Source organism: Chaetomium tenue (assembly GCF_020726465.1).
Source record: "Chaetomium tenue strain MPI-SDFR-AT-0079 chromosome Unknown F5144scaffold_1, whole genome shotgun sequence".
Lineage (NCBI taxonomy): Eukaryota > Fungi > Ascomycota > Sordariomycetes > Sordariales > Chaetomiaceae > Chaetomium > Chaetomium tenue.
In genome coordinates this window covers 116,891-141,228 of record NW_027117329.1, presented here as the reverse complement: position 1 = coordinate 141,228, position 24,338 = coordinate 116,891, and the positions used below count along the sequence as shown (strand labels likewise).

Here is a 24,338-nt window from a genome sequence, read left to right as displayed (position 1 = left end):
AGCATTCACTGCGCAGCCAGACGTCTGTGGCATCCATTGACTGCTTTCGCCGGTCTGATTTGGTTCTACTGCTTTGGCCGGTCTGATTTGATTCTACTGCTTTGGCCGGTCTCATTTGGTTCCAATTGTTTTGGCCGGTCTGATTTGATTCTGCTGGTTTGGCCGGTCTGATTTGGTCGGTGGGCGCAGGGCATATATTCATGGCCTCCCCCCTTCTTTACCTCCCTTTCTTTTTTTCCAACCAACCTTTTCCTGACTACCAAACACACACAAACTACCAAGCACACACAAACCACCAAGCACACACAAACCACCAAGCACACACGTGCAAACTACCAAGCACACACAAACTACCAAGCACACACACCAACCTTTGTTTAACCACACCAACATTTTTTCACTCTCAAAATGAAGTTTCTCTGCCTCCCCGGAGCTTATGGCAGCTCAAATGTAAGTCTGTTGACTCTTGAGTGTTGCTGCTATTGCCATTGTCCCCTCCCTCGTCCAGCTCAACATGCTCACCCGTATTCTAGAACTTCGGCGTGCAGCTGGGCCCACTAGCTGATGAGCTCCAAGGGCGCGGGTTGGGGTCATTCACTTACACCCAGGGCAAGCACGAAGTCGAGCCACCGGTAGGGTGGGAAGATTACTTTGGAGCACGCCCATTCTACCGTTTCCTTGACACACGCCACGGCGATAATTTCGAAAGCCTCCGTCGGCTGCGTCACCTGCCGCCCACCCTGAACCCCGAGGAAGCCATGCGGATGTTTCAGGAATGTGGTGACGGAGAGGATTGGCACCAAGAGGTTTGGTGTGAGGCCCTGGGTGATGTATTCAAAACCCTCGACGAGAACCCCGACGTGGATGCCATCGTCGGTTATTCCGAGGGCGCCATGTTGGGGGCAAGCGTGATTGTTGAAGAGGCCCGTCTGCTAGCGGAACAAGGGCGTCGCCCACAGATCAAGGTAAGACAACGCAGGCCTTTCCCACGTGGGTACATGGGTGTAATCACAGGAGGCTAACGAATTACACAGTTTGCCATCTTCATAGCTGGCGCCCCCCCTCTGAAGCTGGAAGGCGACAACCGCGTCGTCGCTCAGCTTTACGACCAAGTTGGAGTTGTCATCAACATCCCGACCTTCCACGTCTTCGGCTGCAACGATGCGTTTCTCTCAAGCGCCGTCGCCTTGTACAACGTGTGTAACCCTTCATGCGCCAGAATGTTTGACCATGGGTACGGCCATATTGTGCCCCGCGATGCCGAGACTGTGCAAGTTGTTGCCGACATCCTTGAAGAATTGATCCCAAGAATCGAAGCCGGCCTCCCGGTAGAGGACGATGAAAGCGACGATGGGTATAAATATACCATTGACTTCGAGCAGATGGTATCAAACCTTGTGGATAACCATGAGGCTGATTTCTGGGTTGAGTACGACGACGAAGGGTATGGGGGTGAGGGTGAAGGTGAGGGTGAAGGTGAGGGTGAGGAAGAGGAAGAGGAAGAGGAAGAGGAAGAGGAAGAGGAAGAGGGTGAGTGTGAGTGTGGGTGTGAGTGTGATGGTGAGTGTGAGTGTGAGGGTGAGTGTGTGGGTGAGTGTGAGGGTGAGTGTGCTGTGTGCGAGGGTGAGTGTGCTGAGTCTCAGGGTGAGTGTGCTGAGAGTGCTGAGTGTGCTCAGTGTGCTCAGTGTGCTGAGTGTGCTGAGTGTGAGGCTGAGTGTGCTGAGTGTGCGGCTGAGTGTGAGGGTGAGTGTGAGGTTGAGCCTGAGGGTGAGGCTGAGGCTGAGGAAGAGGATGAGGAAGAGAGCGAGGCTGAGAGTGGTGATGAGAGCGAGGATGGGAGTGGTGAGGATGAGGGTGAAGGGGAGAATGGGGATCTAAATTGGGATTTGCTTCTCAATGTGGGTGAGGTTGAGGGAGATAGGGATTGGCTTTGGGAATTCTATGACTATCTGGAGAGGTATGTGCCTGACTGGGAAGTATGGTAACAGGGTTGATTGTTTGGGGCTCTAGGGGCCCCTCCAATGAAGAAAAAAAATACAAAAAAAAGAGAAAAAAAACAAAAAGAAAAAAAAAGGAGGAAAAAGAAAAACCCAAAAAAAGGATGAAAAAGAGAAACCCAAAAAAAGGATGAAAAAGAAAAACTCAAAAAAAGGATGAAAAAGAAAAACCCCCCCCCCAAAAAAAAAAGATAGCAAGCTAGATTATAGTAATAATAATTTTTAATTTTAATTCTTTCTATTCTCCTGAATATTGCTAAGGACCTGTGTTGAGATCCAAGTCACTACCTACCTGGTAGCTGGTATGAAGTCTGGTTTTGTTTTCTGCCAAGACGGCGCCAGGCTGAGACGGGGCCTACCAAGGATCAGCTCGGATTGCCGGTTGTCCACCAGAACGCCATTGGCCGCGGTCCGTCGATCACCCGCCCATCGGGCCGTCACCGCTTGACGCGTTGGGAAAAGCTCTGCTGCAGGTCTCAGCTCCGGGGACCAGAGTGAACAAAACACTGCTCATGACTGGCTGACGGCTATCACTGACGCACAACCAGCCGACCACACGCGTCGGCTGCATTGTTAATTGGTGATAGCGCCGAGTTGCAGCTCCAAGCTGTCACCAAGCTAAACCGGACTGGAATGGCGGCAGCGGCGATCGTGGGCCCTCGTCCGGGGTTGGTGTGACGGCGTCGTCTTTTTTTCTCTTCTTCCCAGCCACTGGGTTTGTATTCTCCAGACTACAACTTTCTTAAAGAGCATCTCGCGTACAAATTGGGGCGAGCAACTGGGAGAAGACTTTGGCTGGCTTCCCCACCGTCTTTCGCTTGGAGCTACCGTGTAACCATTTCCTCCGAAACCTCCCGTCCGAAGTGCCCGGCAATCAATCATCATGTCAACACCAATCCCACAACCCCCCGGCGTCCCTCTGCTGGGCAACATCTTTGATGTTGATCCGAGCAACACCTGGTGGTCATTGAAGACACTTGCTGAAAAATATGGTCAGTGGAGTCTAGATCCATCATCCATTCCATGTCAGAGACGATGTGCTGATCCATGATCCCTTTGGCAGGCGAGATTTTCCAGATCAAGGTCCTCGGCCACCGCATCGTCTTCATCGCCAGCGCTGCATTGGCCGAGGAAATCTGCGACGAAAAGCGGTTCCGCAAATACGTCGGCGGTCCGATCGTGGAGATCCGCTACTCGGTCCATGACGCGCTCTTCACGGCTTACGATCACGAGGAGAGCTGGGGCATTGCCCACCGCATTCTGATGCCCCAGCTCACGCCGGACGCAGTAGCGAGCCACTTTGACGAGGTTATTCAGTGCACCGATGGCCTGATCGCGAAATGGAGTGGGCTCGAGTCTGGTGCCCGGACCCGCCCCATGGACGACCTCAACCGGCTCAACCTCGAGGCCAACACGCTGACCCTGTTTGGCAAGAAGCTGAACTGTTTCGAGGGACCCGAGCACCCCATGATCAAGGCGATGGAGGACGCAACGTCGGAAGCCATGAAGCGGCCGAACAGGCCGAAGCTGCTCAACTGGTTGATCCACGACGGCAAGTTCAAGAAAGCAACAAAAGTAATGCGCGGCTTCGCTGCCGACCTGGTCAAGGAGAGGCAGGAGAATCCTTCGGAGCGGCGTGACATGCTCTGGACCATGCTGAACGCGAAGGACCCCGAGACGGGCAAGGCCCTGACTGAGTCGCAAGTCATCGACGAGATTGTGAGCATGCCCATCGGCAGCAGCACCGCCCCCTGTGCCATCGCCGCGGCCATCTACTTCCTCCTCCAGAACCCCGACGCGCTCGTCAAAGCCAGGGATGAAATCGATGCCGTGGTTGGAGAGGGGCCCTTTAAGCAGGAGCATGTCTCCCAGCTGCAGTACGTCGCAGGCCTTGTCCGCGAGACGCTGCGGCTCTCGTGCGCGGCCCCGGGCTTCAACATCGAACCTATCCCCAAGAAGGGCGACGAGTCCCCGGTGCTTCTCGCGGGTGGGAAGTATCAGGTTCCGCACAACCAGGCCCTGATCATCGTGCTGGCTGGCGTCAACCGTGACCCGGCTGTTTTCGAGGAGCCGCTCGCTTTCCGGCCCGAGCGTATGATGGGCGAGGCATACGAGCAACTGCCGTCTGCCGTGAAGAAGTGGTTTGGAAACGGCAAGCGGGAGTGCATCGGCAAGCACTGGGCGTGGGAATTCCTAGTTGTCGTCATGACGAAGCTGATTTCGGAGCTCGACTTTGAGACAGCCGACCCCAACTATCAGTTCAAGCAGGATGGATGGTTCAATATCCGGCCTATCGACTTCTCGGTCAAGGTGAAGTCAAGGACGCGTTGAACCGGGGTGGTAGGCGGGAATATCAGCGCTTATTTGTCCAAAGTAGGCTAATCACATCACGGTGGGTCAAGGGAGAGCGGAGGAGTTGGGGTTGTGTATGTTGTTGTTATTGTTGGGTATTTTTTGGATCATGGCCCTTGTCTAACCAACACGTACCTACATGTATCTCACCGAAACCTTTTGATCTCGGATGCTTTCCTGTTCCACTCTCACCGGACGAAGCTGGGGCTCGTCGACCTGTGCAATATGGTCATCCTGTTGAGAGTTGAGTACCTACCTAGGTACCTAGGTACACGCTCGGTTCATGGAGAGAAACTCCGAGTCAGGTGAGCACGGGTCACGGGAAGGTGGCGACATGAATTTATGAGTCACTGAGGAGGACCGTGCGCGGCATGAGGGTCTTTATATGTGATAACTGTTGTCAAGGTGTTCTTGCGGGACCCACACATCAAATACTTGCCGAAATTATTGCCAATTCAAAAATGAAGTTCTGTTTCATCTTCTTCGCGCTCGCCGAGCTCATCGCCCTGGGCTTCAGCCAGGACGTCACCGTCACCCTGTCCTCCGGTGCCACCCTCCCGTCAGGTGTCACCCTGCCGTCGGGCGTATCCGTCGTCACCGCCACCTCGACCTCTTCCGCCCAAGCCAAGTACCGCCGCCAAAACGTCGGTGGTGGTGCCTCGCAAACCCGCACTGCCGGCCAACAAACCACCGTGACCACTACCGCCCAAGCTCAACGGTACCGCCGTCAGAACATCGGTGGCGGTGCCTCGCAAACCCGCACTGCCGGCCAACAAACCACCGTGACCACTACCGCCCAAGCTAAGCGGTACCGCCGCCAGAACGTCGGTGGTGGTGGCTCGCAGACCCGCACCGCCGGCCAACAGACCACCGTGACCACTACCGCCCAAGCTAAGCGGTACCGCCGCCAGAACGTCGGTGGTGGTGGCTCGCAGACCCGCACCGCCGGCCAACAGACCACCGTGACCACTACCGCCCAAGCTAAGCGGTACCGCCGCCAGAACGTCGGTGGTGGTGGCTCGCAGACCCGCACCGCCGGCCAACAGACCACCCGTGCCAACTAGATCCGCTCAGTATGGCAGTGTCTCGCTACTTGACCATGCCACGCCTCGGCAGGTCTGGTGGCGGCTTACAATTCCAAGGTATCGTGCTACTCTGGCGCCGAGGCTAATAAAATGTGTAGGTTAGGGTGCAAGGGTAGGGCTTGGTTAAACTGGTGGTCTGCTGTATCACGGTCCCTACTTACCTTGCTATACATTTTGATATCACTTAGGTAGCTCCAATCAAATACAGTTTAATTCTTGGGACATCTCTTCGAGTTACCAAAAGTGCTTTCTTAACTAAGTGTATTCTAAATGTTGAAGTTGGAATCTTTACACAACTAGTAACGATCTATAAGATAAGAAACAATACAATGTCTTCTATCTATACTCTAAACTCTGTTGCTGTTAGTGAAGTGTGCCAAGTTAAATCTCTTATCTTTAGAGCGTTCGATTTCTTTCTTTAAGTATCTTGTTACTTATAAAAACTTGCCAAACTCGAGTAGTGTTAGTTAGAGTATATAAAAAGATAGTTATTAAGAGCTATATAACCCTTTAGTAATGGTACTCTTATACCCTCTGATAATGAACGTTATGCAAAGTGTTAGTAATATTCTATTCAGCAGAGGCTCTTATTCTAAGAGCTACCAAATTATTATTAACAGATAACGTATATGATAAGCGAATGTCACAGATAAGCGAATGTCACACGGAACCACCCTGCCATGTCTTCTATCCTTTTCCCCATCTTCCTTCACAACGCAGCATACATCAAAGAAACGACGAGGTCCACGTGCAATTAGCCCTCCAGGCAATGCAAAATGACACAAAGCTAAGCGCTCGAGCCGCTGGTAAGATCTACAATGTGGATCACGAGAAGCTAAGCCGCCGGCGACGCGGTATGCAACCACGATACGATATTCCAGCCAACTCGCGGAAGTTGACCGATTTGGAAGAGTCGATTGTTGTTCAGTATATCCTCGACCTGGATTCCAAAGGATCTCCTCCTCGCTTGTGTGGTGTGGAAGATATGGCTAACCGACTGCTTGCCGAACGCGACGCGGGACGCGTCGGGACGCGTTGGGCGTCCAACTTCGTCAAGCGGCAACCAGACCTCACCACGCGTTTCAATCGGAAATACGACTACCAGAGAGCTCTATGCGAGGATCCACATCTTATTCGTGGCTGGTTCGCGCTTGTGCAAAACACAATCGCGAAGTACGGTATCCAGGTGGCTGACATCTACAACTTTGACGAGATTGGGTTTCTGATGGGCGTCATCTCGACTATACTGGTTGTCACGGGCTCTGAACGGCGTGGCAGACGGAAGACAAGGCAGCCAGGAAACCGCAAATGGTCAACTGTGATCCAGGGTATCAATGCCCTAGGCTGGGCAATCCCACCATTCATCATCGTCGAGGGCAGCTACCACCTCTCTTCTTGGTACGAGAACAGCCCATTGCCTAAGGACTGGATGATTTCTACGTCCGCAAATGGTTGGACTACCAATGAGCTTGGTCTGGATTGGATTAAGCACTTCGACAAGCACACCAAAGCTCGAACAACTGGGGTTCATCGCCTCCTCATCCTCGACGGCCATGGCAGCCACCATTCGCCTGACTTCGAGCTTTACTGCAAGGAGAACAACATCATCACCCTCTGCATGCCTCCCCATTCATCCCACAAGCTCCAGCCAGCCGATGTTGGGTGTTTCAGCCCGCTGAAGGCGGCATACGGCAAGCAGATCGAGGAGATGATGCGGGCAAGCATAACCCACATTACTAAGGAGGACTTCTTTCCTGCATTCCTCGCAGCTCACCAGGCAACGATGACGTACGACAACATTCGGGGAGGTTTTCGAGGTGCTGGGCTTGTTCCTTTTGATCCCGAGGAGGTGATCTCCCAGCTCGACATCCGTCTTAAGACGCCAACACCCCTGAACTCACGGCCAGGCAGTGCCCACGCCTGGGTTTCCAAGACGCCGAACAACCCAATCGAAGCCTCTTCGCAGACCACCCTTATCAAGACCCGGATTGCCCAGCATCAAAATAGCTCTCCAACGTCGCTTTTAGCTGCAGTTGATCAGTTTGCAAAGGGCACGTCGAAGATAATGCATAAGATGGCGTTGATGCAAGCGGAGATACGGGACTTACGAGCGGCGAATGAGGCACTAAGCAAGCGCCGGAGGGCAAAAAAAAAGCGGCTACGGCAAGGAGGATCGCTTACTATGCAGGATGGACAGGATTTGCAAGCCCAGAAAGATGTTGAGATGCAGATAAGGGAGGAAACACAGGCGAGGAGTGGTCGGAAGCCGAGGACTGAGACACGCGCGCGGCGTTGTGGCAGATGTGGCGAGCCTGGCCATAATGCCCGCACCTGTCAAGGAGTTACAGAACTGCCTGAGGAAGACGATTCCGAGTAGTATCAATGATTTAGGTTCGTTTTGAGAATATTATCTTGGATTTTGTTGTGGAGGTAACGATTTTTGTGACATTCGCTTATCATACACGTTATATTAAAAGTAATAGCTGCCGTAGCCTTTTCGTTCTTTGTTTTCCTTTCCATTAGCTATATATACCTAGTTTCTTAGAGGCATATATAGGGCCGAAGTCTCTAAAAGAAAGACACACACCTGTAGGTAGACCATTTGGCTTTCCATCTAATCTGTTTAAAGATTGAGGTAGAGCGCTTACTAACAGTATTGGAACGTTAGCTTGTAGAGCTGCGGTTGAATGTAAATGTATTGTAAGAGAGTATCTATATGTGCGTAGTAAGTCATGGAAACGCGGCTGTATCTAAAAAGGTGAGAATAAAAAGCGTAAACCATATCACTTGAGTTTCCAACTTCGTAGGCTAGGCTCAACAAGACTAGGATCATGCTGTAGCTGAACTATGTGTGGGAAATCATCTTGCTTCCTACCTCACATCGAATGATGGGGGATTCAAGGCATGGGGCACGCCCACCAAGAATCCGAGCCTAGTAGTGACTCGGTGGTATTTCAAGTGCCGAGCGCGGGGAAGGACCCAAATGACACTAGACAAGGTCACAAGCACAAGGCTTGTTTTGTGGTTGACATTCACAAATTAAAACAAGCCCAGAGAAAAAGAGCTAAAGGGAGAAGATACCCGAGACTTCCCCTCTCGGGGTCAACGAGAACTGCGGCGGACCAAACCTCGCGCCCCGGCAACCCCTGAGGGCGGGATGCCCGATGCAACATCATTTATATAAGTTCTTAGATACGCCTTTAGCGCTCGCCTTTCTTATCTCCGCTTGTAGTTTGTGCAGCAATATCGACGTGCAGAATACGACTACACCTTGTCCTCTCCTCGGATCTGCCGGAACAGCATGAATACCACGCCAGGAGCAGCACACCCTCCAGAAACGTCACTGTGGGCAAACCGAAAATGCCTGTTAATGTGCAGCATTGTGGCCGTGGCCAACATGCAGTATGGCCTTGACTCTGCATGCCTTGCCAGCCTTCAAGCCATGCCGGGCTTCCTGCGAGTGTTCGGCTACCCCGACCCCAACCTCAGAGGCGGCTACGGCATTGATGTAAGACAGCTTCATCTTCCAACCAGCCACCATTGTTCTGTCTTGTTAACAGTAGACGAACAGAGAACGTTTCAACAACTGATAGGGTCCTTGTTGACTCTGGGGGCATTCCTCTCGTCCATCTTTGCGGGCGCCTTCGCCCATTTCTTTGGTCGCAAACCTGCTCTCTGGCTTGCGTGTCTCTTGACCGCCGCTGGGGCCGCCATCCAAATCGGCACCACCAACTGGGGCGTTGTCTACCTTGGCCGTCTGGTCCTGGGCATTGGAAATGGCTTCCTTGTCACGTTTTCCAACATCTATTGCGCCGAGGCGGCACCAGCGCACCTTCGTGCCGTGCTCGTGGCGCTGTTTTCCGAGTGGGTTACCATTGGCAGCATTGTCGGCGCGGCCGTGACAAATGCCACGTCCAAGACGCTCGGCAAGTCGTCGTATCAGATCCCGCTGGGAATCCAGTTTATCGTACCGGCCATGTTGGCAGTGGGACTCTTTTTTGTGCCCGAGTCACCGAGATATCTTGTGAACAAGGGGATGTTGAGTCAGGGGAGAGCAGCGCTTGAAGAGTTGAGAAGTGACTCGCTCAGCGAGGAACAATTTGAGTTGGAATGGGTTGAGATGGTCAAGGGGATTGAAGAAGAGAGAAAGCTAGCCAGATCGGTTGGGCCGTTGGAGATGTTTAGAGGTCTGTCCACTCCATCTTCGACACTCAGCTAACAGCGGCCATGGCTAATGTCCAAACAGAAACCAACCTACGCCGGACATTGCTTTGCTTTGGAGTCATTGCCAGTAGGTTCTCCTTGGGGTCATTTGTTTTCCAGTTGCTGACCATCAACAGCCCAAACCGGAAGGTAAGGGGGATGCCTCTTCATGATCAACATATCAACCAGACTAACATAGCGTAAGCGGCTCCTGGTTCCTCATTAGCTACACTACGTACTTTTTAGTGGTGTCAGGTCTCAGCGTCGACGAGGCTTTCAAGTATTCGGTGATGAAATCCTGTCTGGGCTTCATCGGGGTCAACCTCGGCATCTACGTGATGCGCCACGTCGTCGGCCGGCGGAGCATCATGATGATCGGCTCATTAACGCAGGGATTATGCATGCTCATCGTCGCGGTCACTGCAACAACATCGGCTGGCACTCTCGTTGCGCGGAACTGTCTTATCGCTTTTACGTCTCTGTACATGTTTGCTTACAACGCTTTCGTTGGGGCGGCCAGTTACCCCGTGGCTACCGAGCTGGTGAGCACAAGGCTCAGGTCTTGGACAGTAGGCTCTGCCATTAGCCTCGGGTACTTTCTAGCCTGGTTAACTGGATTTTGCTCGCCCTACTTTATCAATCCCGAGAACATGAACTGGGTAAGTACCGTGGCATTCCCTCGTCTTTACTGCCTGACTCATGCTGCTTTTTATAAATAGGGGGCAAAGTACGGCTTCATTTGGGCTGGGTCGAATTTCGCCTGCGGCATCTTCTTCTTTTTGTGCCTGCCCGAACTCAAAGGACGGACTCTGGAAGAAATCGACGAGTTGTTTGAGAGACGGATCTCGGCGTGGAAATTTAAAACGACAAAGACCAATATCACAGAAGCCGTGCTGAAGGAAGTACGGAACAGGGAAGTGGACATGGATGTGACCAAGAAGACTCAGTTTACTGAAGCGGTGGAATTGGAGACCCGAAGGGTTTAGTGGCTTAGGTAGCGAGGGGTACAGAGGGTTCAAGGGGTTCAGGGGGTTCAGGGGGTTCAGGGGGTTCAGGGGATACCTACCTCCCTACGCAAGGCGAGCGATATCATTTTTAGGGAGAAAGAGGACGCCATAGTCAAGGTCGATCTACGATTTGCGCGAGCGTGATGGAGACATCGCATCATACCCTAATTTCTCGTTCTTCCTACATAATCACCATTCCTCCAAATGAACTCGTTCTTGTCCACAACTTACACACACTTCCAGTACCAAAGCCTGAACCTTCCTCGCACTTATTGCCTACGATCCACTAGAACTGCCACTGCCTGCACCAGTTCCTCATGAGCTCGGGCGTGATGGCGCGCATCTCGCGCATCGTCCTGCTGCGGTTCGAAGTCCGCGACGTGTCCATTGCGACGTATCCCTGCCCCTCGTTCATTGCCGTTACCCAAGCCTTGTAGGTGTCGAGCAGCTTCACGCCTGGGTTCCTGCTGATGTCCTCTGCCTTGGCTTGGCTATTCTCCAGCGCTCTCACCCACTCGTCGAAACTGACTAGTTTCTTGATGCGGTCGCCGTAGAACTCCTGGACGGCCTCTGCTAGCGGCCTCCATTGCGTTTTAGCCGGGTTGATGCCGTGGAAGTACCCATTGATATCTTCTACCGGGACGTCGCACGTCACTCCGGATGCCTCGAGCACAAGGTTCGCTATTCCTTCGATTGGCGTCCAGTCAACTGTGGTCATCTGGCCGAGGCTGTCTGGGAGAAGGCCGAGATACACGGAGCTGGCAATGATGCTGGGGAGCCACTCCTGTCGGTTCCAGATGCCTCTTTCGCCGCTCGGGCCGGCGATCTGCCCTACGCGCATGATTTCGACGGGAACACCGGAAACCTCGCTTGCCTTCTCCAAGATCAGGCTGCTGATGAGTTTGGACTGGCCGTAGCCGCCGGTGCTGATGTCCAAGTCATGCAATGGTTCCTCTGGCACAGGCGTTGGCTTCTTCCACGCGCTGACGGTGGCGATGGAGGAGATGAAGACGATAGGAACTCGCTTTGCCGCGTTGCAACTGAAGTCAGCTAGGTTGCGGACCCCTCGAATGTGCGGCTCAAAGGATTCGATGGGCATGTTAAAGTTAACCGGCCATTGGTTGTGGATGACCCTGTCTACCTCGGCCAAGAGACGCTCGTACACCTCTTGTTCAAGTCCCAGATCGTATTGTGACATGTCAGCGCGCAAGAACTCGGCCTTGGAGAAATCGATGTTCAGACCACGGTCGACGTTGGCCTGCCTTTGCCGGGCCTCGGCGTCATCCGTCCGGTTAAGGCAAATGATCTTCTTGACTCTGGGGCAGGACGATGCTATATCAAGCATATACGACCCCAAGGCACCCGTCGTCCCGGTGATTACGATCACCTGGCCTTCGTCGAGCGGCGGGGCCTTGTCGGCCCGCGCCTGTGGCATATTCCTGGTGTACTTTTCGAGTAGAGCCTCCATGGTAAGGGCCTCGTACTGCGTCTCGCCCGTTGCGGCGTCCTGCCCATCCCTGCTTACCAAGGAGAAGAGATATTCCGCCAGTCGCCGGGAGGTCGGATGCCCGTAGATGACGCGTGTGGCCAGGGCCGAAGCGTCCACGCGAAGGCCACTTGCTTCCAGGCCCGCTCGGAGCAGCCGAGAGGCGTTGATTACCTGCATCGAGTCAATTCCCACGGTAAAGAAGTCCGTGTCTGGTTCTAATTTCGGTGATCGCAACCGATCCTCAAAAATGGCCTCGATCGACTCAGTTAACCCCTCTTTGGAGCTGAAGTCCAGCACTGGTGCTTCGGAGGATGTCACTTCATTGACATGTTCGTAAATCTTGTCGATTTCCTCTTTGTACATCCTGACGGTGCCGGCCCGCTGGATTGTCCCCTTGCCTGCTCGGAGGAACGGCTTGTCGGGGTTCGAGATGGCAATGAACTGCTTCCCGATCTGGCCGTGGGCCACCGTCTCCTCGTTGACTTTGACCACCGTCGGCCAGACGCTGTCGATGAACTCCTTGGCTTCTTGTTCTGTTTGGGGCTGCTTCACCGGCTCAAGTATGAGAGCAGGTTGGAACCGGTTACTGCCAACCACGATTGCTCCCTTGACTTTGGGATGCCCCATCACGATTGTCTCGATAGTGATCGGGTTAAGCTTCTCGCCATTTGAGAAGACAATGATGCTATCGGCCCGACCTTGATACATCCAATGGTCCGGCAGCGTCGGGTGCGGCTTGAACAGGTCGTTGGTCTTGTACTCCTTGGCGTCGGGGAAGGTGTAGAAGAAGCCTTGATATCCAGGGTCTTTGTCCTTGCGCACGATGACTTGCTCAAACATGTCTTCCCCTTCTACCTTTCTCCACTCGCAACCAAAGAGCTCCGAGTTGAAGATAAAGTACCGCCAAAGCTCCGGGTTAGGCTGCCAGTAGGCAGGGTAGGGTGCGAACCTAAGCTGGTTAGTTTATTTACTTCAGCCCGGTCGTATTAACAACGTACTCTGTTGCTGAGATGAGGTTCATCAACGTCACGCCATGTTTGACTAGTCTGTCACCCGCCTCGGTGGATAAGCTTCCTGTTGAACGGTTAGCGAATACACCCTAGTTTAAAATCCCATCGAGGCCTTGCGGAAACTTTGCTTACCACCGCCAAATCCCACATATGCTAGCTTCTTCAAGGCACCGACGGATTCTTCCCCCTGACTGAGTTCCTCAAGAATTGCAGGGGGTAAAAGGACGGAATCAACGCCCGCATGTTGCAAGCAATCCAGCGTCATATCGGCCGAAAGAGGGCGATCGCCGACGCCAAACGCCGCCGGGAGGTCCCAGTAATGAATGATCAACAAGGCGAGATAGAGCGCGGCAGCATGATAGAGAGGCACTGCGAGAAGGCTAGTTAGCTAAGCTCGGCTTGGAAGCTCACCGATATAATTACTTACTTGGAAGCAGCATCCTCGTGGACCGTCGCGCCATCTCGTCCAGCCAGAACCTTTTCCCGTTCCACTCGCCGTGGTTGTGATATTTATCCGCAATGGCCAACATCCCGTGCCTCACAACGACCGGTTTTGGAAAGCCAGTGCTACCACTCGTGTGCAAGACCAGCAACGGATCCCACTCGGCGTCGTCAAAGGTCTTATTGTAAGGATACGGCTCGATGTGTTCCTCGGGGAACCATGCCTCGACGGGGAACGTCATGAACGCATGCATGTCCCGCTCCTGCACCCACGACTGGACGATGTCTTTGTAGGTCGCCTCAAACCAGATTACCTGGCAGTTTGTCTGCTCAAAAAGGTTGAGTTGGCCCTCTTGGGAGTTGCGCGGGGAAATGAAGAGGGCTTTATAGCCGGCCTTGACGGCGCCTAGCGCAAAGACGAGATACCGGACATCGCTGGGGCCGATATAGGCGACGGTAGGAAAGTCGCCTTGCTTTGGTACTCCGGTTGACGCGACGAGCTTGTGGGCGACCCGGTTGACAGCGTTGGCTGCCTGCTTGTATGTGATTTTCTTCCAGCCGTCCTTGGGGTCGGATGAGTTGGGGATCGACACCCACTCCCGGTCAGGTTCGTTCTGGGCACGCTCATCGACTATGTTCACTAGCAACCGTTTACCAAATTCTCTTGACTGTGGGGCGGTCATGTTGGATCTGGGACGCAGGGTGTGGTGGTCTCTAGGTACCTTATGTTGACTAAACGGGTTCTGGGGGAGGACTCGGGAAAAGGGGCTGATGAGAACACAACACTTGCAACGCTGGGCGCGTGGGACTTTTTGAATTGGTGGGATATAGAGTTCAGCTCAAGATGAACCCCGACGTATTTCGGAGTTTGGCTACATCGGGGAGCCGATACTCCGACTACGATCGGCCGCGGCAGCCGCGGCTTTTTCATCGGGGACGGCTTTTTCCTCGGGCTCTCCCGCGACGCGAGATTTTAACAACGCCCGCTTCTAACACTCACTATATCCGGCGGAACCAATGCAACGCAATTGTTTGCGAGTCAGGTGTAAAATGGCTACGTCAGCTTTGCCTCATATCCGCTCCGTGGGGTCTCGCGATCCGCGATGTCCGGCTCCATTGTAACATCGCCTCGAGATCGCCCACGGACCGCACACACCCCACTCATCCACACCCTCTCCGGCAGCATCCGTACTGTCTGAGATTGTATCAAGCACGGTTGTGGCCGCCATCGGAAGCCCACTCAGGATTCAGGAAGTGGCCACTAGCCAGTGATATCCAAGAGAACCCTGCCAGCTCGCTTGATGGCAAACTTGGTGGCTTGCCCATCCTCGCCAACATGTCCCTGCTCGTCTGCGAGTCACTGACGAGGCTAATTCTAGGAGGCGCGCAAAGTCCCACTAACTAACGAAAAAAGTAGTTAGTGTGTTACACGGCGTGCAGGTGGCAAAGTGTCAGGTGGGAGGCTAGGGGGGTACAAAGCTGAGAAAGGCAACTCAACTCGACATCGGGTTTTATGGGCCGCATTTGATTGACACGCAGCTTCGGAGTTACCCGAAAGTTTCCGGCAACTCATACCAACGCCCTCGCTGAGTAATAATAAGTAATCTCAGACAGGGGTTTGAGTTCGTTTTCGCGAGGAAAGACGAGGGTAGTGTTAATTGTCGTGGGCATGATGAATGGAGAAAGGTCAATGTCCTGTGATTCCATCCCGATAACAACGACTGAACAGCCGATGCAAGGTACATTTATCCCGGAGCCGTCCTCAGTATTTCGAACCTGATGCGCCCTGCGTGTGACTAGTTCCTGGGCCCTTGACACAACTAGCATTGAATCCACCGTCACACCTAGCCAGGTCACAATCCGATAATCTGGTCCACAGTTCTGTGCCCTACAGCAGAGTAACCCTCGACGAATCTGTCTCCGTATCCCTGCATGAAGGTTTCTTGTATTATTGTTAGTCTGGGGCCTATAGTCTAGACACAGAGCCGGTCTACTCACCATATGTCATTTCAGGCTTTGTACGGCACAGCCAGCTCATCGTCTCAACAACGCTGTCCTTAAAGTTTTCGGCCTGGGGGAACACTTCTAATACAGCCGCGTACTCGGCCTCTGAAATCCCAAAATCGGGCCCAGAGAAATCAAGGGTGACTGATTTGCTGACTGTCTCGACCTCAGGCTCCTTGAAGAAAGAGAATCTGTGCTCCCCGTGAAGAGCAATAGCGTCCCAGACGAGCTGTACGCGGCGCTCTTCCCAGTGTCTTCCCTGCGAGTGGGCTCGGATAAACTTGCGAGCGGCAATGGCGCCGTCGACCTCGAAACGGTGGTCAAGCGTGACGATGGTGGAGTTGGGTGTCCGTTCAAAGCCCAAATCGTGCAGGAGTAAGGCCACCGCATGAACTTCGGGGTCCACAATGGATTGCAAGGTGGTATTGTGTTGCAGCATGAGAGTTCCCAGGAGCCAGCAACGCATGACATGGTTGTACACCGTGTCGTCGCCATGGTCGCGCGCAAACCGTTGGGCCGCGCGGACCAGGGGTGTATCAACGACCGAAACCCTGGCGATGGTCCGTCGGGGGTACTGCTCTGGAGCACCGATTCCTTTTCCGGGGAAGGGATTGGCGTGTGCTGAGAAGCCTGAAAGGTGGCTCGCCGCAAGGGCAACGACAGTCAAAAGAAGACGCATATTGAGCTGCAGCAATAAAAGGCCACAAAAGGGGTAGTGAGTGGGTAAGAGAAAGCCTCAACCGCGAGAGAGCATACCCTCATATACCAAAAGAGCTAAAGATTTCGGGTCCTGATCCGAGACGAATCGGCATCATGAGTTGCTTTGAGCAAGTTTCTGCCCACTCTATGGCGTGCAAGGCTTTGGATCTTCCATAACTTAATACTAGTACAATCCGGTTTCTGTATAGTCTCCGACGAGCCTCGGATGTTACGACTACTCGCACTCTCGCACTCTACCCCTTGTTAAAGCGAGGCGGATCCCTGTCACCCAGGGACGTTGCCGCTGCTAACCAAACGAGATCTAGGAAAGTGATCTTAGCCACTCGAACAACCATCTATACTCCGATCTCCACAAGCCATGATGCTGTCTTGCCTGGCTCCTGATATCAGCTCCCGTCCGTTGTGAAACTGTTTGGGTCCAGCACAAGGTGCGAGAACAGGCCATCCGGCGATCCCGTCTGCAGTGACATAGACAGCGCCATACTGTAACCCGTAGCAGCGGGCCCGGGCGTAAAGCCCTGATGAGCCGGTATTTGCGACAGACTTGGCGTGGAGGCCAAAGCCGGGCAAAACACCACGGGCGAATCCCCGCCCATCATACGTCCCCGGACGCGTATCTCCGATTTCGAACCCCCCAATGCATCGACCTGTTCCACCATTCTATCCATCACCGACGCGTCGTATCCCGTGCGCTTCATATCCGCCGCCAACTGGAGCGCGACCGCCCGCACAAGCGGGCTCCTTCTCCCGAAGAAGATCAGCGTCTGCGCCAAGTAACGGAGCTTCTCCTCGCTCCGCCCGAGGCGCCCCTCCCGCGGTCGTCCCTCCTCACCTGCGACGTCCCGTAAATGATCCTCCAGAAACACCAACGCGGCCAGGTACGCCGCAAACGACAGCAGCGGGTTGCGGATGGCGGTGCCGACGCCGTCGCCCGCCGCGCGGAACACGGCCAAGATGCCCTCGGCCGCGGGGAGGAGGCGGGCTTGGCTCTGCGCTATCAACAGCTGGTGGTTGGGGTCCTTCGGCGAGCGGGCCTGGCGTTCGTGCAGCAGCGCTAGTGCGGTGCGGTGGAGGTGGATCGTGGCCATGTTGGTGCTCGCATGGACGAGGATGGCGTCGAGGGTGCGGGGAGTGCGGTGCAAATGCAGACGCTCCGGGAGCAGCATGGTTAACGTGGTCAGGTCCGTGTCGATCTGTCTGTGACGGACCCAGTAGGGCCCATTTGGGATTTCGTCGCCGTTGTCGACCTCGGAAAAGTGCCGCGGATTGTTGTCGAGGGCATGGAGCAGCTCATTGGCGGCGAGGATGCGGATGGCAAGGGGGGAAGGCTTCGCGTCCTGGTCTTGTTCCAGTTGTTGGAGGCCCTTGCATAGGGGAATCGGGGGGTTGTTTGTTGTGCCGGCGGCAAAAGACTCTTGGGTTGAGGGGAGATTCGTGCGGACGTGACGCTCGTCCACCAGAGATGGCCAACCCGTGGTGGACGAGAGGTAGCGATCAGCAAGGAAGACGACCCACCACGTCCGCCGCCTCTCCTCGGCCTCAATCCAGGTCCTCGGTGAGGGCAAGCCCAAAGGCACAAGTACTGGTCCCGACTCTTTCTCATCAAGCTGGTGTAGCCTGAGCATCTGTGCGATTCGCACGCCGCGGCAGAGACTCGTGGATGCTCTCGTAAATACGGCGTACACGTGGCATTCGTAAGCTGAGATGAGGCACCAGGCCTGCACATGGGCCAGGGTTGTCGAGACTTCACCTTGCCCCCTTAGTTCGTCTGCCTCGGCGTAGGCTCGGGAGCGTTGGTAGAAGGGCTCGGACAGATGTCGATAAGTCTCGGATATTGCCGCGGCCGAGGCCATAACAATGTATTGGAGACACATGGGAGGGCGCATATGAGGCGGGAGGCGCAGACCTGCTGTGTAACTCGCCTGGTGTAGCATGGGTGCACCGCCGTGTATGTTTCGGAAGTAGAGGGAGACCCTACACACATTGACATCTTCAGTCACCGTTTCTCAAAGCAGCGGACGAGGGTGAGGTATCTTACAGTTCATCCATAACATCAAACGGAGGAAGTTGCTCGAAGAGGCCTAAGCTGATCAACTGATCTGCTGACTGCACACTCGGGGCAGGAGGTTGGGTCAGCTGAATTTGCTCATATGGCATACTCTGCTCTAGTGCGAAAAAGCCCATCCCAAAAACATCTAGGCTAGGGGGGTCCTGGAAGGGTGGCTCAACGGAGGCTCCAAAGTTTGGGTCTGGCACCTCCGGTCCTGTACCCTGAGCAGGCCCGAGATTATATATTCTTAAGAGGCCTTCAAGCTCTTCTATCACGATTGGCGCAAGGAGTCAGTCCGGCCCCTTTAACCGTTTGTTACGGTGTGTAGGGGGGAAGCCCACCTATCCGCTCCTCAAGCTCCCGGACGGTTTTCCGTCGACCAAGCGCCCGCTGCCGGAGACCGGGGTAGCTACATTTCTCATCCTGTCTGAAACATCGCTCACACGTCGGGCGTCTACGGTCGCACCTCAGCTTACGGCTGCGGCACTGGACACAAGACACTGACGACGGGTTGACAGGGTTGACAGGGTTGACGGGGTTGACGGGGTTGTCTGCTGGCGTGTTGATGTTATGGGTCAGTCCCCCTTCGGGCTGCGGGTGCGGTCGTTCTGCCGTTGCCATGTGGGTTTTGGATGATAAAGCTATTATCGTACAGGCAATAATACAAATGTCGAGGTCAGGACGAGGAGAATGGTTGGAAGGAATCACAACGAAGGGGTTAACGGGAGCTGACTAACAGGAGTGAGGGTGCCAAGGGCCAATGGCAAACTGTCCGGTGTCCGAAGCGGGGCGGAGGAATCCTCCAGGCTCTGGGCAACATCTATTAACCTACCCCTGAAGTCAACTTACGCAGCCTCCACGATCCGCCTCGGGCCCCGAGCTTTGAAATGGCTTTGAAATGGCATTGGATTTGAAATACTCAGAAGTACTGAGTGGAATAGAAGGAGGATTGCAAATCTTCACCTTCGACGCTATAAAACCCCATCCGTAGTTTGTGAAATCTGATTTAAATTCCCCCATGTTCACTCACCACCACAAGTGTAACGGTCCCAGGAGTATATTGCAACTAACTGGTGACGACTCTACGAGTACACTAAGCTTGAAGAAGAAAAGGAAAGATGAGAGAGTCTGGCAGCTCGTGGGGCTGCTTTATGATCGCGAGCGCGATGGCCCGAGCGCATTGCTAGAATGTTCGGTGCGCTGTGGGGCAACTGGGAATAGCTTCATCCAGGGGTTCGGTGGACCGTGCTTGTACGTGAGCTGGCCGAGGGTTACCGAGGCCCACCTCGGGCACAGCCCGTTACATTACCCCCCTCCTCCCCTCCTCCTCGAGGTTTTGTCAGTCCCTAACCTTCCCATGAGCAGCCTCGAACCTGGCTAGAGCATCCGTTTCCAAGAAGTTCGCTAGGGGTTCCCATGTAGGCTGTGAATAGCCTGTCCATTTGACTAGGAGTTGTTTACCCCTCCCTCTCCTCCTAACCTCGAGGATTTCTTCGATCGGGTATTTTCTATCTTGATCCTCATCAAGGTCCTGCGTGATCTTCCCGTGCTCTGCCTCATACTTGTCCAGCGCTGCCGTGTCTAGGAAGGCGCTCAATGGCTCCCAGGTTGGTTGGACATAACCTGCCCACTTAACCAGCACTTGGTGGCCCCTCCCTCTTTGTCTTGCTTCGAGGATCTCCTCGATGAGCCACTCCTGTTCCCCAGTGTCTTCAGCGATGATGGCTGGGGGCTGCGTGTCGTCCTGAACCTGCGACGGTAATGGGTCGTCGGCGGCTCTTTTCAACATAGAGACGTGAAAGACAGGGTGTATTCCGGGGGGCGTATTCAGCCGGTAGGCATGCGAGCTGATCACCTCGGTAATCTCGTACTTCGCGTTGAGCCAGTCGAGCTTCTTCGAAGGCCTCGTGGTCTTGACATTCCTCAGCCTCAACCAGACTTTGTCTCCCACCTGGAACTGCTCTGCGACCTGTCGTGCCTGGTTGGCGTACTCCTCCTGCCGCTCTTGTGCGGATGCCATAGCTGCTTGGGCATACGCCGTGGCCTCTCTCAGTCGCGCGACGAACGCTTCTCCTTTGGCTACCGGCGACTGCCCCTCTGTACGAAGGGGTTCCTCTTGTTCCTTGTCATCGGCGAGATCCACGAGGTCGACGTGGTACCCATGTGATGCGAAGAATGGGCTGATCCCTGTTGACGTTGCGTCACGGTTGTTGATGGCCAACATCCCAGTTGGAAGCATGTCGGCCCAGTCGTCTTGCCAATACGTGGTGTAGCAACGGAGGTAATGTTCGATTTCCTGATTCATCCGTTCTGTCGCTCCGTCTGTCTCTGGATGGTACGCCGTCGACAATCTCCGAGTAATTTTGAGTAGCTCGCAGATCCGTTTCCACATCAAGCTCACAAACTGCGGCCCTCGGTCTGAAACGATCGCACGCGGGAAACCATGATGGCGTATCAGGGAGTCTACTAAGCGTTCTGCCACGGCCTCTGTGGTGATTGATGCCATCCGCTCGAAAATCACATTTTTGAACAGCCTTTCCGTAATCACCATGATGTTCGTCGCTTGGTCCGGGCCGGAGGGAGGCAAGTCGGTAACGAAGTCTATCGAGAGTTCCGACCACATCCGCTCGGGGATGGGCAGTGGTTTGAGTAGTCCTCGCTTCTTTTCACGCCAGACAGCCGTTCGCCCGCAAACGTTACAGTTTCGGATGAACCTCCGGACATCTTGACTGAGTCCCGGCCACGTGTACTTCCGGTTGATAAAGGACTTGGTGAGATCTCTCCCTGGGTGGCCGGCGAGCGTCGAGTCGTGGGTCTCCTGAATTATCCGAGTGCGCAGGGGCTCCAAGTAGGGAATCCAAATGCGGTCCCGCCAACAAAGCCGCTTCCCCTCGTCGATAGAGCATTCAGATATTGAGATGGGCAACCCCCACTGGCTTGGAAACTGACGTTCGCCATCGAGAACCATCTTCCGAATGAGCCAATAGCGGTTGTTTGCCTCTAGCCCCTGATTCCAGAGGTCCTTCAACGGGCCGTCGGCGAACGGGTTCTCCGGTGGATCTGACTTGTCTGCCACATCGTCTGTTTCTCCGTCCTGGTCGCCGTTTTTGACAAAACCGGTTCGAACTACCACGGCCGCGCCACGGTTAACACGGAGTGCTCTGCCTCTCGCCGCCTTCAACAGCTGGAAGCAGCGGCCCATCAATCGTTCATCTTCGGCGTGCTGGGGCATATCCTGTTCCCTCCTCGAGAGCGCGTCCGGGACCACTGCATCTTTGCCAGGCCGGTACTTCAGAGTGAAGTTATGCCGTGCGAGCAACTCCGCCCAACGAACTTGTCTCTCGCTAAGCTGCCGCTTTTTCTGGAAGTACTCCAGGTTCTTATGGTCGGTCCAGATCTCGAAAGACGGCACGCTTCGTAGCTCCGCATCCCACTGTCCCAAGCATCGTACAATGGCTAGTAGCTCCTTGTCGTGGATTGGGTAGTTCGATTCTGCCGCGTTGTTCTTTTTCGAGAAGAATGCCACTGGTCGCAGGACTCCTTCGTCGTCGTATTGAGAGAGGGCTCCGCCGATTGCATAGCCAGATGAGTCTGTCTCAACGATTGTTTTCCGATCGGGGTCCCACTGAGCCAGGATCGGCGCACTAATAAGGAGCGTCTTCAGCCGCTTGAAAGCCTCCTCGCATTGGTCTGACCAGAGGAAGGGGGCTCCTTTCTTAGTCAATGCAGTAAGGGGCATTGCGACAGTCGAGAAGTTGGGCACAAACTCCGGATAGTAGTTGGCAAACCCGATGAACCCTCTGACTCCTTTGACGGACTTTGGGCGCTCCCACTGTTCCACTGCCCTGATCTTCTCTGGGTCAACTCGGATCCCCTTCCCGGCGTCAACAATAAAGCCGAGGTACTTGACGCTCTTCGCTTCAAACTCGCATTTGTCGATGTCGATTTGCAGTCCGGCCTCCTGAAGTCTCTGCAAGACCTTTCGCACCTTGTTCCGATGGTCGGCTAGGGAGCCGTCCGAGTAGATGAGCACGTCGTCAATATAGGCCGAGCAAAATTCGTCGAGGAACTCGCGAAGCGTGTTGTTGATGTACCGCTGAAAGGTGGCTGGCGCGCCGGTCAAGCCGAAGGGGGTGACCATCCATTCGTAGAGCCCATATCTAGTACGAAACGCTGTTTTCCACTCTTCTCCTTCTTTGATGCGGATTTTGTGGAAGGCAGCAATCACATCCAGCTTCGTGAACCATTTTGCTTTCGACAAAGATCGCAATGTCTCGCCAATCAAAGGTAACGGGTACCTATCCTTGCGGGTGATGGCATTCAGACCTCGATAGTCGACGCAGAAACGAAGACCACCACCCGGCTTCCTGACGAACAGCACTGGCGCGGATGCTGGGGAGCTGCTTGCTCTGATGAAGTTCTTGTCGAGGAGCTCCGTCAGGGTCTTCCGTAAGACGATCAGCTCTTCTCTCGTCATGCCGTACAGCGGTCCCCAGGGAGGAGCTTTATCTTGGCCGTTCGTGTCCTTCTCCAGTGGAATTTCATGGTCTATACCTGGTCGGTGGGGAGGTAGCTGGTCGGCTTGCTCCCTATTGAACAGTGGCAGGAAGTCATGGTAGTGCTCGGGTAGCTTCTGGCGGGGGTCGCTGTGTCTCTTTGGGGCGAGTGCCTTCTCGATATCTGCCAAACTTGCTGTGGACACTTGAGCGGGCCCCTTTTGACCAGAGTGAGTACTCCGGATCCTCTTGACTAATGCTTTGAAAATGCCCGCCGTCTGCCCCTTGACTGGGAAATCGATCTCCTTTGTGTGCCTGCGCTCTTTAACCACTAAGCCAGTCGTGCCGATGTAAAGTTCCCCCCTTGCGGGGGCCAATTCCATCTCTTCGGCGTCCATCCATGGCCGACCGATGATAACGTCGTCCCCTTGGTCAGGGATAACGTAGAAGAAAACCCGCTTTTTCTTGTGTCCGTCGATGTCAGTGTCTGCATAGGTAACGTGTGTGATAGCCTCCTTCACTAAGACGTTGACTTGGTCAAGGTCACGGGGGGTGATGGGGATGCGTGGGAGGCGTAAGCGTCTAGCAAGTGAAAGGCTGATGGTGGCGAAACAGAGACATCCACTGTCGACAAGGGCCTTGGTGTAATGAATTCCATTGATGCCAACATTAACGTAAAAGGGCTCGCCATCCATCTCCTTCTCCACGTGCTTCCACTCTCGTACCGCCTCCAAATGCTCCTGGTGACGACTTTTACCAGGAGCTATTCTTTTAACTCCTCGCCGTCCGACGTCGTCTGCTCGGATGAGCTGTCGTCCACATCAACTAGGTCTTCAATTTTAGGGAGCCTGGGATGCGATCTCTTCATCTGCGCTCGGGCTGGGAGGTCGGGACGCTTTGGGGGAAGAAGGGGGCATTCCGAGATCCAGCAGCCGTCCCTGCCACAACGTAGACACCGTTTTTCCTTGCGACGCAGGGCCATCTCCCTCTCATCGACCCACTTCGCTCGTTTGCCTGCTAATTCCTTGTTCTGGCGCTGGACTGCCTTGCTGATCTTCGTAGGCTCCCAGTCCATTGCGTCCGGGGACACGGCGCGGGGAGGGGGGGTTTTGGCTCTGGCTTGGGCCTCTCTCTGGGCGGTCTGCCAGGAGCTGTGCCGCTGGGAAAAAACGCGGAACTCGTCAAGGTTAGCGCCCAGGTCGTGAAGAGCGCGTACATATTTGTGGTACTCCTCGGGCATATTGAGCTGGCCCTTGAGCTCCTTCCGCATCTCCTTGTTAAGTGACTTCTTGAGATAACTGATCTTGACCGCTGATGTCCAGCCAGCCCCACCCGCATCAGCTAGCTCCTTTTCGAATTTGGGCAAGAATGAGGCAAACGACTCCCTGTCTCCTTGTGTCATCGAACCCAGTCTGTCAAGGGCCTTCTGGGAGAGGTTTGGGTCCGAGTAGCAGGTAGCCAGGTAGCGCAAGAACTCCAGCGGC

General features: G+C 54.4%; 7 protein-coding genes across 7 annotated transcripts; 4 read left to right on the top strand and 3 right to left on the bottom strand.

Annotated features, from left to right (window-relative positions):
- Positions 1-408: 408 nt before the first annotated feature.
- Positions 409-2,809, top strand: F5144DRAFT_634277 (serine hydrolase-domain-containing protein; the record flags this gene model as incomplete). The annotated part of the gene is made up of 5 exons (XM_066792577.1): positions 409-450; positions 534-965; positions 1,035-1,424; positions 1,737-1,957; positions 2,297-2,809. 5 exons carry the CDS (start codon positions 409-411, stop codon positions 2,493-2,495), a joined length of 1,284 nt encoding a protein of 427 aa, XP_066647547.1. The 3' UTR covers positions 2,496-2,809.
- F5144DRAFT_521480 (cytochrome P450) lies at positions 2,488-4,769 on the top strand. Its single transcript, XM_066786715.1, has 2 exons — positions 2,488-2,989; positions 3,061-4,769. The coding sequence occupies exons 1-2, from the start codon at positions 2,881-2,883 to the stop codon at positions 4,326-4,328; spliced, it is 1,377 nt and encodes a 458-aa protein (XP_066647546.1). The 5' UTR covers positions 2,488-2,880; the 3' UTR covers positions 4,329-4,769.
- On the top strand, positions 4,770-5,648 carry F5144DRAFT_500241 (uncharacterized protein). Its single transcript, XM_066786367.1, has one exon. The coding sequence runs from the start codon at positions 4,811-4,813 to the stop codon at positions 5,411-5,413; it is 603 nt and encodes a 200-aa protein (XP_066647545.1). The 5' UTR covers positions 4,770-4,810; the 3' UTR covers positions 5,414-5,648.
- Positions 5,649-8,473: 2,825 nt separating this feature from the next.
- F5144DRAFT_521476 (general substrate transporter) lies at positions 8,474-10,660 on the top strand. The gene is made up of 6 exons (XM_066786714.1): positions 8,474-8,942; positions 9,006-9,621; positions 9,681-9,725; positions 9,775-9,787; positions 9,843-10,296; positions 10,357-10,660. Exons 1-6 carry the CDS (start codon positions 8,736-8,738, stop codon positions 10,621-10,623), a joined length of 1,602 nt encoding a protein of 533 aa, XP_066647544.1. The 5' UTR covers positions 8,474-8,735; the 3' UTR covers positions 10,624-10,660.
- A 199-nt stretch (positions 10,661-10,859) lies between these two features.
- Positions 10,860-14,549, bottom strand: F5144DRAFT_1863 (uncharacterized protein). Its single transcript, XM_066782772.1, has 4 exons — positions 13,571-14,549; positions 13,276-13,512; positions 13,132-13,207; positions 10,860-13,082 (listed from the first exon to the last, which is right to left on the bottom strand). The coding sequence occupies exons 1-4, from the start codon at positions 14,265-14,267 to the stop codon at positions 10,931-10,933; spliced, it is 3,162 nt and encodes a 1,053-aa protein (XP_066647543.1). The 5' UTR covers positions 14,268-14,549; the 3' UTR covers positions 10,860-10,930.
- Positions 14,550-15,297: 748 nt separating this feature from the next.
- On the bottom strand, positions 15,298-16,480 carry F5144DRAFT_1868 (uncharacterized protein). The gene is made up of 2 exons (XM_066782777.1): positions 15,583-16,480; positions 15,298-15,526 (listed from the first exon to the last, which is right to left on the bottom strand). Exons 1-2 carry the CDS (start codon positions 16,265-16,267, stop codon positions 15,438-15,440), a joined length of 774 nt encoding a protein of 257 aa, XP_066647542.1. The 5' UTR covers positions 16,268-16,480; the 3' UTR covers positions 15,298-15,437.
- F5144DRAFT_552463 (fungal-specific transcription factor domain-containing protein) lies at positions 16,409-19,340 on the bottom strand. The gene is made up of 3 exons (XM_066787744.1): positions 18,700-19,340; positions 18,347-18,626; positions 16,409-18,282 (listed from the first exon to the last, which is right to left on the bottom strand). Exons 1-3 carry the CDS (start codon positions 18,977-18,979, stop codon positions 16,695-16,697), a joined length of 2,148 nt encoding a protein of 715 aa, XP_066647541.1. The 5' UTR covers positions 18,980-19,340; the 3' UTR covers positions 16,409-16,694.
- Between the last annotated feature and the right edge of the window lie 4,998 nt (positions 19,341-24,338).

Bases quoted from the DNA above. Each gene is read 5' to 3' on its own strand.
- F5144DRAFT_1863 (XM_066782772.1), bottom strand. From the start codon at position 14,267: ATGACCGCCCCACAGTCAAGAGAATTTGGTAAACGGTTGCTAGTGAAC. The intron at 13,208-13,275 runs GTAAGCAAAGTT...ACCGTTCAACAG, and splicing joins ATATGTGGGATTTGGCGGTG to GAAGCTTATCCACCGAGGCG. The intron at 13,083-13,131 runs GTACGTTGTTAA...TAACCAGCTTAG, and splicing joins AACCTCATCTCAGCAACAGA to GTTCGCACCCTACCCTGCCT.
- F5144DRAFT_521480 (XM_066786715.1), top strand. From the start codon at position 2,881: ATGTCAACACCAATCCCACAACCCCCCGGCGTCCCTCTGCTGGGCAAC. The intron at 2,990-3,060 runs GTCAGTGGAGTC...TCCCTTTGGCAG, and splicing joins GACACTTGCTGAAAAATATG to GCGAGATTTTCCAGATCAAG.
- F5144DRAFT_552463 (XM_066787744.1), bottom strand. From the start codon at position 18,979: ATGGCAACGGCAGAACGACCGCACCCGCAGCCCGAAGGGGGACTGACC. The intron at 18,627-18,699 runs GTGGGCTTCCCC...CAATCGTGATAG, and splicing joins GGAGCTTGAGGAGCGGATAG to AAGAGCTTGAAGGCCTCTTA. The intron at 18,283-18,346 runs GTAAGATACCTC...CAATGTGTGTAG, and splicing joins TTTGATGTTATGGATGAACT to GGTCTCCCTCTACTTCCGAA.
- F5144DRAFT_500241 (XM_066786367.1), top strand. From the start codon at position 4,811: ATGAAGTTCTGTTTCATCTTCTTCGCGCTCGCCGAGCTCATCGCCCTG.
- F5144DRAFT_1868 (XM_066782777.1), bottom strand. From the start codon at position 16,267: ATGCGTCTTCTTTTGACTGTCGTTGCCCTTGCGGCGAGCCACCTTTCA. The intron at 15,527-15,582 runs GTGAGTAGACCG...CAATAATACAAG, and splicing joins AAAGCCTGAAATGACATATG to AAACCTTCATGCAGGGATAC.
- F5144DRAFT_521476 (XM_066786714.1), top strand. From the start codon at position 8,736: ATGAATACCACGCCAGGAGCAGCACACCCTCCAGAAACGTCACTGTGG. The intron at 8,943-9,005 runs GTAAGACAGCTT...GTAGACGAACAG, and splicing joins GAGGCGGCTACGGCATTGAT to AGAACGTTTCAACAACTGAT. The intron at 9,622-9,680 runs GTCTGTCCACTC...ATGTCCAAACAG, and splicing joins GCCGTTGGAGATGTTTAGAG to AAACCAACCTACGCCGGACA.